The 11,609-nt window shown below is 37.2% G+C and overlaps 1 protein-coding gene across 5 annotated transcripts in view; it reads left to right on the forward strand.

Annotated features, from left to right (window-relative positions):
• The window catches only part of Rabgap1l (RAB GTPase activating protein 1 like), an 848,174-nt gene that overhangs the window by 183,248 nt on the left and 653,317 nt on the right, over window positions 1-11,609 (forward strand). For all 5 annotated transcript variants that reach the window (XM_008826096.2, XM_029560173.1, XM_017796360.2 and 2 more), the window contains exons 9-10: window positions 889-991; window positions 6,362-6,528. In XM_008826096.2, coding sequence (XP_008824318.1) covers window positions 889-991; window positions 6,362-6,528 — 270 coding nt within the window. The remainder of the gene's footprint in view (window positions 1-888; window positions 992-6,361; window positions 6,529-11,609) is intronic.

Raw genomic sequence — 11,609 nt, forward strand, 5'->3', positions numbered from 1 at the left:
AATGTCTGAGGTATTAATAATGGGAATTTTTTCCCTTTTTTCCTTTGTTTTGGTCTGCCCCTTTTCTCACTCTGTTCATAATATGAAGAAATACAGAAAACTGAAAGTTTTGTAGATATTATTCCTTTGTATTTGTACATGTTTGTACACTTTTGTGGTGGTCTTCCATGAGACATCATTTTATCTCCCTCTCTTCCCCACACGTGCACAACCTATATGTGGCCTTGACTTCCCTGTAGAAAGTACTAGCTTCTTTAGTAAGATTCCAGAGCTAGCTTAGTAAGAAAATTAAAATGAAGATAAGGAGGAAGGAGATAAAGGAAAAAGAGTAAGCTAGAAGGGAGGGATGGGGAGAGGAAGTGAGAATGAATATTTTGTTGATTATGAACCAAAATTAGTCTCCTAATAGTGATTTATTGTTTACCTGTAGATAATAGAAAAGTATTAAGTTTGAAGGTATTGCTGCCATAAAATAAATTAACATTTTAAGAATATATTAAAATTACAACATTAAGAAAAAGTTGCTACTGTTTGCTCCTATGATTACCTATTAATTGGTCTGTCTGTAATTTTATATTGTAGTCTTGTATATATAGAAATTTTGAAAGCAAGCATAAGATCAATTTTAATATAACTAGAACAATATTACAGTTTTGTGATCCAGTGTGAATGGGTTATGCCTTTTTTCATGTAAGAGGTACATGTCTTTTGTAGAAACTGTGTTTGATGATAGCTGTATGAGATTTTAATATTAAAAGAAATACATTTGTAGATGAAAAAAGTTACAGTAAAATTTAAGCCCCTGTTTGATTTGTAAATCCAAATTTTAGTAAATTAACAAGATTTTCTTGTGTATGTTATCAGTGATTCCTGTTTGAACTCTTACAGGAATCCATGGGAAAGAGCTATGATGGCAGAGCCTATGTCATCACTGGCATGTGGAACCCTAATGCACCAATATTTCTGGCACTTAATGAAGAAACCCCAAAAGGTGACTTTTCTTAAAAGATTTCTTATTGCTTTAGATTTTTTTATTATGAGAAATCTTGTTTTGTTATGGTTACAGTTTTTAGAAAGTCCTGATGCTTATTTAAACTGAAAATATTGTTACTTATATTGTTCAATATTTCTGAACTTCCTTTTCATATATTATGTTTCTATGGGGAAAACCTTCACCAGTTTGTAAAGAATTACTCCAAAAGCCACATTCATTAATTTTATTTGCTTATGTAGAAGGCTTTTGAGTTTGTGTTTTGTATATTACTATAGAGTTGTTTTATTTGGATGAGAGCGATGGAAGATGAAAGATGAAAGCAAATAGAGTTTAGAAATTTGCATATCATTATTTTTTAAGCATTATAGATTTACATTTTTTGCTAATTACTCATTCTAGTTTTTAGATTTTTGAGATCCTTGCAGTATACATTGAAGATTTCATTTGTAACATTCTTTTCCCTGTTTATTTCCCTTTTTATTTGCCATGTCTAATGTACAGAAATTCTTTTCTCTGTGCTTTATCCAAGTATTTGTGGATTGCTTATTTCTATTTATTTATAAACATTTATATTTAGAATATAATGCATCAATTTCTTTTGCATTTAGTTTTATAGTATTTAGTTTATGCCCTCAAATGACTTTTGGCTAGAGACAGGAAACACCAGTGATTACGAATATGCAAATAGCTATTCTAGTAAAGAACAGTAAATTGATAACTAGTTTCTGTGTTCCTTAAAGAAAGTCTTTACTAGTTCCATAATTTACATGCATTTGATTACATGTTATGCCATCTCAAAGGACTGAAATACAAGAGAAACACACTTATATAATATTCAGCTTTGACTGGAGAGATAGCTCAGCAGTTAAAGCACTTGCAGAACAAGCAAGAGGTTGGTATTTCAGATCTCCATTATCCAGATAAATGCTGGATGGGTATGGCAGCCCTCCTATAATTCCAGCCTGTGATGGAAGAGAGAGTCCCTCTAGCAAGCTGGCCAGATAGAGTAGCCATATTGGAGCTCAAAAGCTAAGGTAGAGGAGCTATTGAGGATGATTTCAGCATTCACCTCTGAGCTTCACATGCATGTACGTGTGTGTATGTGTATGTACCTACATATACTCATATGTCCGTATACATGTGAACATGCATAGATACATGCACACACAACACACAAAAACACATGACAGGAAGAAAAAAATTCAACCTTATTTTTTTTAGCAACAAATTGCATAGTTTATTTTTGGAGATATCCTTTTAAATAACATAACTTTCTCTCTTTACAGTCATTGAGAAAGAAAACAAAAATTGAGAAATATAGGCTAGTAAACAGTTCTTTAAAAGTTTTTATGTGTATGAGTGTATTGCTTGGCATGTATGTGAGTGCACCCGTGTTGTGCGTTGCCCATGGAATTCAGAAGAGGGCATCCATTTACCCTTGAACTGGAGTTACAGATGGTTGTTAGCTGCCATACACATAACAGAAATTTAAAAATTAAAATAGTTGTCCTTTGCTTCCCTGGGCTGCACAGCCTTCGGAGTCCTGGTGCTAGTACCTTTCCTGGGTAAGTCTAGCGGCACCCACTGCGCCTTGACTCCCCCAGGCTCATTCACCCTCCCAGCTCCCCTCCTAGCCTGGGTATTGGCCCATTTCTTGTCTTTGCACCCCAGACTCCTGGACTGACCTCTTGGCCCAGAATCCCCACTGCTTCCTGATCCTTTGCATCCAAACCAGCCCAGGTCCTCCCTCCTGGTGGTAGTCCCCAGGAGCCCTTGGGTCCTCTTCCCGCCGCCATCTCCCTTTACATCCCTGGGTGGCACAGCCACCAGCTTCCTGAGACCAGCATCTTTCCTGGGCCCTGCTCCCAGGCCAGCCTAGGCCCCAAATTCCTGAGGGCACCATCTTTCCTGGAGGGATCCAGACCTTAGGAGAAAGCCTGAGAGAATCTGATCCTCAACTGACTTGGGCCTCTGTGGGAACTCCTGAAGATGAAAGCAATTGGGCACTCCAATATAAAATTAAAAGAGAGAACCTGAAGCCTAAACCACCACCTTTTCATGTCCAACAAGTAAACCACAAAGGCACATAAAGTTTACAAAAAGAAGCAGACCTAAATTCAACAAAGGAAGGCTTGAGTCTCACACAAGAACCAGAATCTATAAAAGAAATTCACATGTCAGAGTCACAGAGGAAAAATAATAACATGAAAAATCAAAATAATATATCCCCACCAAGTACCCACAGTCCTGTAGAGGAGTACAGTGAGAACCCCCTAGACCGAACAGAGCTCAAAAGAACAATTATAAATGTGATAAAAGAATCCAGTGAATTTAAAGAACGCACAAACAATGAAATCAAAGAACTGAAAGAAGATAGGGATAAACTTCTGAATGAATTCGGAAAAGAGTTAGAAATATTGAAGAATACGCTGAAATGAAGAAGGAAGTGAAACACTCAGTAAGCCCATTAGAAATGAGAGGAGAAAGCCTCACTAATAGGATAAACGAAATGGAAAACGGAGTATCAAGACTGGAAGATAAAATGGACAAATTAGACCACTCAAGTAAAGATTATAAAAAATTTGAGAAAACACAAGAATGGAATATGCAGGAATTATGTGACACCATAAAAAGACCAAACCTACGAATCATAGGTATACAGGAAGGAGAAGAATCTCAGGATAATGGCATGGACCAAATCTTCAACAGGATTGTAAAAGAAAATTCCCCCAAATTACAGAAAGACATGCCCCTACAAATACAAGAAGCATATAGAACACCAATTAGACAGGACCAGAAAAGAAACTCCACAGCACATCGTAGTAAAAACACTAAACGTACAGAACAAAGAGACAATACTGAAAACTGCAAAAGAAAAACAACAAGTCACATATAAAGGAAACCCCAGCAGAATTACAGCTCACTTTTCAGTGGAAACTATGAAAGGCAGAAGAGCCTGGACCAAAGCATTCCCAGTTCTAAATGACCACAGATGCCAATCCAGATTACTTTACCCAGCCAAAATGTCTATTGTAGTCAAAGGGGAAAGAAAAATCTTCCATGACATAAATAGACTGAAAGAATTCTAGTCCACAGAACCAGCCCTTCAGAGAGTTATTGAAGCAATACAAACAGCTTAAGAAAGGAATGACTATACCCAAGGGGTTACGGAAAGAAAGTCAGTGAAGTTATAACTGTGGAAATGCACAGCTATTTCAGGAATATGAACAGAAATAAAAATGACAGGATTCAATACACATCTTTCATTAATAACTTTAAATATCAGTGGACTGAATTCCCCAGTCAAAAGACAAAACTGGTTGACTGAATCGATTAAGAAACAAAACCCATCTTTTTGTTGTCTGCAAGAAACTCATCTCACTTTCAAGGACAGGTACTACCATAAGATGAAAGGATGGAAAAAAATATAGCAAGTGAATGGTACTAAGAAAAAAAGCAAGCGTTGCAATTCTAGTATCCGATAAACTAGACTTTAAAACTAATCAGAAGAGATAAAAAGGGTCACTTCATTTTGATCAAAGGAACAGTAAGCCAAGAAGATATTACAATCATGAACATATATTCACCAAACTCTGGTACAACCAAATTCATAAAAACAGTACTACAGGACTTTAAGACCCAGATTAGTCCCAACTCATTAATAGTAGGGCCTTCAGTACCCCATTGTCCCCATTTGATAGGTCAATAGGACAGAGATGTGCCAATATCTAAGTGTTAGTAGCATTAAAAATGAGTCTTTCTGTAGGAAACAGTATATTTTAAAATGAAATGGAGATCTTTTTTACACACTAAAACCTCAATTAATTTTATGTCTTACAGGGTTTATACTGAGTTCAGTATTGTATAGCTATATTATTTCAACTGTGAACCTAAAAATTTACAGCCACTTTTGAAAGAGATGTATCTTTGCTCTGAAAATTGTTTTTGAATATGTTAAAGCTGTAATGAAATGCTTCTCCTAATCATGTGATTATTAAATAAAAAAATTAAAATAGTTAAGAAGCAATGATATTATACAATAGTATAGTATAACCAAGCCATAGATTCTAAACTCTCATTAAATGTCAAGCAGGAAATAATACAAAATTCATATTTCTGTCTGTCATAATGGAATTAAAAAGATACTGGCCTAGAATATTCTAGATTTAAATACAAGGAAGTTTGTGACCAAGTACATTTTAAATAATAAGTAAAAACTTGATAGCATGTCATTGTTTTTTAAAAACATTTTTAGGCCTTTAATTTTATAAATGTAAATAGTATGTATACATATACAAATACATGAATGCACTTATATATATATGAGATTATATATATATATATAATATATGTATATATATCATGGAACTATTTGAAGCTTTAGTTAGTGATTTTTCTTTTGCTATTTGTGTGTGGTGCATGTGTGTATTTGTACATGTGCCTATGTGCTAGTGTGGAGGCCAGAGGAGGGTTTCCAGTGTCTTGCTCTGTCAGTTTACTGCCTTACTCACTTGAGACAGGGTCTCTCACTGAATCTGGACTTAGACTATTAGCTAGCAGCCTCCAGTGATCATCCTGTCTCAGCCCTCTCAGTAATGGGGATAACAGGAATTCACAACCATACCTAGCTTTTTATATATATTCTGAGGATTAGAAGTTAGGTCCTCATGCTTGCAGAGCAAGTGGCTTTACCCACAGAGCCATCTTCCTGACCTAATGATTTTTCCAAAGGTAAGTATGTTTTATGAAGAGTATTGACAAATCTCCAGAAATTTTTCTTAATTCACACCATATGGAAAAATTTTAAATTGTATTCTAACTCATACAACATTAACACAGAGATCAACTAGCTCTTCTGATTTATAAGTTACTAAAGAAACAACAGTTTTTTATTATTTCTGTTTTTAGTTTCAAAATATAAATCTGTGATTTTCTAGATATTGTTCAAGAAACCTGATAGTTTTAGAATAAAATATATCTTCAAAATTTTATTTACTTTTATCTTCTGTGGTTCTGGGGATCCAACCCAGGGCCTTTCTTCTGCTGGGCAAGTTCTCTACCACTGAGCTCTACTCCACAATCCTTATTTAAACTTTTCATATTAAGGATCTAATTTGGAGACTGGGAAAAGACAGCTTTCAGGAGATTTAGACACTTGATTAAGATAGGATAATTAGTCCCTAAGAAACAGTTTTGGACTACTTCGTTGCTTACTTAAAGTGACAGTAAATTATTAAAAAATAAATATATAGACGCTAATATGATTGTAAAGAACCTTAATTCTTTTATAATCAAGAAGATTTTGTTTTATTCCATACTCAAGGAATAATAAAGCTGATATAAAAACCCAGAAACTTTCTACTACAGATAAACGTGTATACATGACTGTGGCAGTGGATATGGTAGTCACGGAGGTGGTAGAGCCTGTCCGCTTTCTCCTGGAGACAGTAGTTCGGGTGTACCCTGCAAATGAGAGATTTTGGTATTTCAGCAGGAAGACTTTCACAGAGACTTTCTTCATGAGGTTGAAACAGGTAGGACCTTTTTGTTCTTTCATGTAGTAAAATATTTTTTTTACCTTTTTATTTATTTTTGTGACAGGGTCTCATGTATCCTAAGGTGGCCTCTCACTTAGTATATAGTTAAGGGTGACCATGACCTTCTGATCCTCCTGACTCCACCTCCCAAGTGCTTGAATTACAGGTGTGTGCATTGTTGGGATCAAACCTAGGGTCTTGTTCGTGCTTCACAGGCATATACCAATGAAGAAATATATCCCCAACCCATCGCTTTTCATTTTCAATGCAAGTCTAATTCCTTATATCATAACAAAAAGCAATGACATTCACTAAAAGAAAGTCAAGTGGTATTTTCAGTCAACCAGTGGAGTCTTTGAAAACTTCACATTTAGGTAGAGAACAAGTTTTTAAAAACCTAGTTAGGGTTTCTCCTGGAGACAGTAATTATTATGTACTTAAAGAAACCTAAAGTACCATGCCTCTGAAGTATAACTACATTTAATAGAAGCATTAACCCTGGATATAGAAAAATTTCATTTATTTACCATTACTTGAAACACACTTATACATAAACAAAACAACAGCAACTCCCTCTTCCCCATTCCCACCCAGACATAGAAATACTCTGTGCTTATAAAGTGAAGATGAAAAAATTTCCAAAGTGTACCTAATGGTTAGAGTTGTATCTGTTGCAATATTAGGTAATCCACATTTTATCAGTATCTCATTTTGCTGACCAATAAGAATATAAGAATATTTTCATATTAAATGAAGAAAATTAAAGTCCCTCTGGTATCCTTAAGTTAGTCAGCATTCATAGGTAAAATGTATAAATTTGGGCCCAAGAGAGGGCAGAATATCATGGTGGCAGACATCTGAAACAGAGGCTGCTCACCACATGACAGCTAAGAAGCAGAAAGGAGACAGGAAGGTGCCAGTGACAGGATATGGTTTAAAGATATGCTCCACTTACCTCCTTCCTCACGATAGGCTCCACTTCTTAGTTTCCTCCCCAAATAGCACACTTGTTGGAGACTAAGCCTTCCACACAGGAGCCTTTGGGAGGCATCTCATGTTTATTTATGTTCAAAATCTAATACCATATATATGTATATATGTCACACATACATACATACATACATATATGCACACATATACATATGCCAAATATTTTCTTTCTGACAGTGGCTTGCCTTTTAACTTTATTAATCAATATGATTTTAAGAATGGAAATTTTGATGGTTATATTTATTATTATAATATTTTGTTGTTTATGCTTTCCATGTCATATCTGTGAAATCTATAGTTACTTGCCTACCCCAATGTTTCTTCTAAAATTTCATTGTTTCTACCTAAAATTCATTCTCAGTTTTGTGTAAGACATGAAGTAAGCTAAAAGGTCTTCTTTCAATCCCTCTCTTGTATGTATATACAATTGTCCCATCATTGTTTGTTATATTTTGAAATAATTTGCCCAAAATTTGTTGATTGTGGATTTATAAGCCTGTCTTCTGGTCTCCATATTATTTTCCTTGATCTTTAGGTCTACTTTTATGCCCAATAGCACAGAGTCTTGATCTATAGCATAGTAAATGGCCTTACCTTTTTTCCTTTTTTCAAAGTTGTTTTGCTTCTTGCTGGTTCTTTGAAATCTGAACTCTAGGATTAGTTTGCCAATTTCTAGAAGAATGCATCCCAAGATTTTCCACTGCTTAGCTATCTATATCCCTCAATCTTGATACATTGTTTTTTTTTTCTTTTTGTCTTTTTGAGACAGGGTCTCCCTGTAGCCCCAGCTGTCCTGGAACTCACTATGTAGACCAGGCTGGCCTTGAACTCACAGAGATCCACCTGCCTCTGCCTCCCAAGTGCTAAGATTAAAGGCATGCGCCACCACGCCCGGCTGTTTGTTCATTTTGAATTATTTTTATTTTTTTTTAACTAAACAAGGGTTCACTGTCTGATCTGCACAGAAGGGAATCCTATGTCTTTGGGTATTTGTTAAAAGTAAAAGTTTTTTTGCACAGCCAACCAGCAAGGGGACCAAGAGGTATAAGCTCAAGTTGGCTCCCTCAATCAATTTGTATCTGAGGAATTTATAGGGAGAAGTTGCTTGTTGATTGGTGGGGTGCCTTTTCACAGATTGCATTTTGATGGGGGAGTAGTTACATGTTATGTGGGAATTTTGAGCCTGTGATATCATTTATTAGACAAGCTGACTTCATTCTTTTGTGTCTGTTCTTGAAAAGCGAGTTCCAAATGGTAAGAATTATTAGTAGACGGTCTGGAGGCTTTTTCTGACAATTTTTGTTATTGAAGGAATTTAAGTCTGGGTGAGTCCAGGCCTTTGCTGATTTCATTATCACATTTTAGAACATAACATGGCAAAAAAATATAAGCTGAAATATTAATGATTTGATTCTGTTACTAGGCATGAAGTTAGTTTCCAATTCTGTCATTTTGTCGTGTTTATGAGCTTCTGAATCTTTGTGTGTAAAATGGAGATGCTATCTACTATAGAATATTGTTTGCTTATTTACTCATTTATGCATTCAACAAACATTAAATGTCTACTGGGCGATCTTAATTGTTTTAGGCTCTGTCCTAGTATAGGTTTAATATGAAAATGCCACATTTATTTTACGCCTTATTAAATTGCTTCCAAATGGGCTGAGAGTTCTTTGACTCAATTTGAATTTGAAATAGTGAAAAGACAAAGCAGTGTTATAGCTCTGAGCAGAGTACCATTGGCAGCTTGTGTTCACAGTCATCTCAGCTGCCCTGGGAAGGACTTTCTAGGAACTAAGCAGCTAGAGTTAGCAGTTCCCAGCAGCCCTTGGCAGCTCCCCATAACTGGAGCTAGTAACCTTTGGCAATTCTGTAGCTTCCTCAGCTCAGTTTTTGCTAGTTCTCTGGAGTGCATCAACAGGTCTCTGGCTGCTTGGCATTCTCTGGTCCTGTAGCTCTTGGTAGTATTGTTGCCAGATCAACCCAATCTACCTGGGATAGAAAAGATGAATGGGGCTGGAAATGTAGCTCAGTTGGCAGAATGCTTCCTTAGCATGCAGGAAGCTCTGGATTTGATCTCCAGCACTGTATAAACTGGACATAGTATCATATACCTGTAATCTCAGCACTCAGGAGGTAGAGGCAGGATCATTCTTGGCTGCATAGCAAGGTTCAGGCTAGCCTGAGCTACATGAGTCTCTGCTTCAAAGATCAGTACCAAACCAAAAGAAAACAGTTGGAAATAAAACCAACCCAGCAAGGCTTTTTTTAAGGATCTGTGTTGCTACACAGGGACAATGCAGTGATCAGATGTCCTAGGTTAGCCTGAAAAGGGTGTTAGGGGTGCTGTTTATGTAGCTGAAAGGGCAGGTCTGCACACAGTAATCTTTTGATTGGTAAATGCAGACTTTCTTTTTTATAATATTTTTATTTATTGACAATGTCATACGTGAATACAGTTTTTATATCATTTCTATCCCTCCATCTTCCCCCTGAATCTCCTCCCATGCCTCCTCAACTCCTTCTCAAATTCAAGACCCCCCTTTTCTTTAATGATTATTGTGTTTTATATATACATATATATGCATTCATATGTATATGCATATACAACATACTGTGTGCATTTAGTGTTGCTCATATATATGTGTTTAGGACTGACCACTTGGGATTAGATAACCTATCAGGGAGCTCATCCCTGGAGAAAACTGATTTTCCCTCTTTCCTAATGACAGACTATGCATTGCTTGCTATTCTGCACAGGTATGCTAGGTTTGTTTGTCCTGGCTCTCATTGGTGAGAGAGGTGCTTCTCAGGTACTGGAGTGGGGGCATCTGAGCTGGCTACAGTGTGGGTAGATACATCTGGAGCAGTCCTAGCAGTGACCCAGAGACCATGACAACTGTGGCAATGGAGTGGAGTTTTCTTAGCAACTATTACAGAGATGACATCAGTTTTCCTGACATGGGTAGAAGTGGTGGTGGGGTACAGCCTCCAGGATCAGCTATCACAACTCCTATATCTCCCAGAAGGTCTTTAATAGTGGTGGCAACTTGATTTAGACCTCTTCTGGTATTATGACCCCCTGAATGGGCCACCAAAGTAATTGCTAGTTGATATTCCTCATGGCATTTGGGAAAGTGATGATGCTGAGGTTGTGGTTCCCAACACTTCTGAGGGACTGTGGAGAAATGGTAGTGATAATCATAGCCCAGCTTGTATTAGGAGGCCACAAGGATAACAGCAGTAGCCGTTAGTGTGCTCCTATAGAGTAGGCATCAAGTGCAAACAGAAAGTGGTTTGTTACCCCCAAATAGACTTGTCACTATTGCACCAAAGGGCTCATCTTGCCTGGTTAGTCAGTATTGTTACACATAGGTCCACAGCTGTGTAAGACTGCTGATGTTAGTTCTCCTCCAGTGGCCTGCATAGCACTTTCTAGCAAGTAGCTATTTGTGATTTTATAATGTAGATATATTGTTCTGTGTTGCTAGGAATTGATCCCAGGGCCTTGCACATGCTAGTCAATTGCTCTACCACTGAGCTACAGTCCCATCCTAGATTTACCCTTATATAGTCGAGGATTTTTGTTTATGTTTATGAGGAATAGTAGTCTGTGGTTGTTTAGGTTTGAATATGAAGTGTCTTCCTGAAAGGTTTAGGTATTGAAGGATTGACCCCCAGCTGGCGATCTGCTGTGGCTTGTCCCTGACCCCTTCCTATATTGTGCTTTCTCTGCTCATGTTTGATATGAGATGAGCCACTTTGCTCCATCACATGCTCTCCATCACCATGATGTTCTGCTTCACAATGCATGGGGCCAAAAAGCAGTGGAACTACCTGACCATAGATGGAAACCTCTGAAACTGTGAGCCAAAAGAAGTTTTTCCTTGTTGAGTTGTTTTCTCGGGTATTTCCACACAGCAATAAAAGGCTTGTGGGGTCTCTCCCTTTCCTCATGGGTCATTGGCCACCAGTCCACGAGGACAAAGGGAGCAGAAGCGACGAATGGGGTCAGGGACGGCCAGTGAGTACTGACGGAAGAAAGCCCTTCTGGGGAGGCAGGTTCAGTGATACAAACAGCTCCAGAC

The sequence above is a fragment of the Nannospalax galili genome, unplaced genomic scaffold (genome assembly GCF_000622305.1).
Source record: "Nannospalax galili isolate Female #2095 unplaced genomic scaffold, S.galili_v1.0 scaffold429, whole genome shotgun sequence".
In the NCBI taxonomy this organism is placed as follows: Eukaryota; Metazoa; Chordata; class Mammalia; order Rodentia; family Spalacidae; genus Nannospalax; species Nannospalax galili.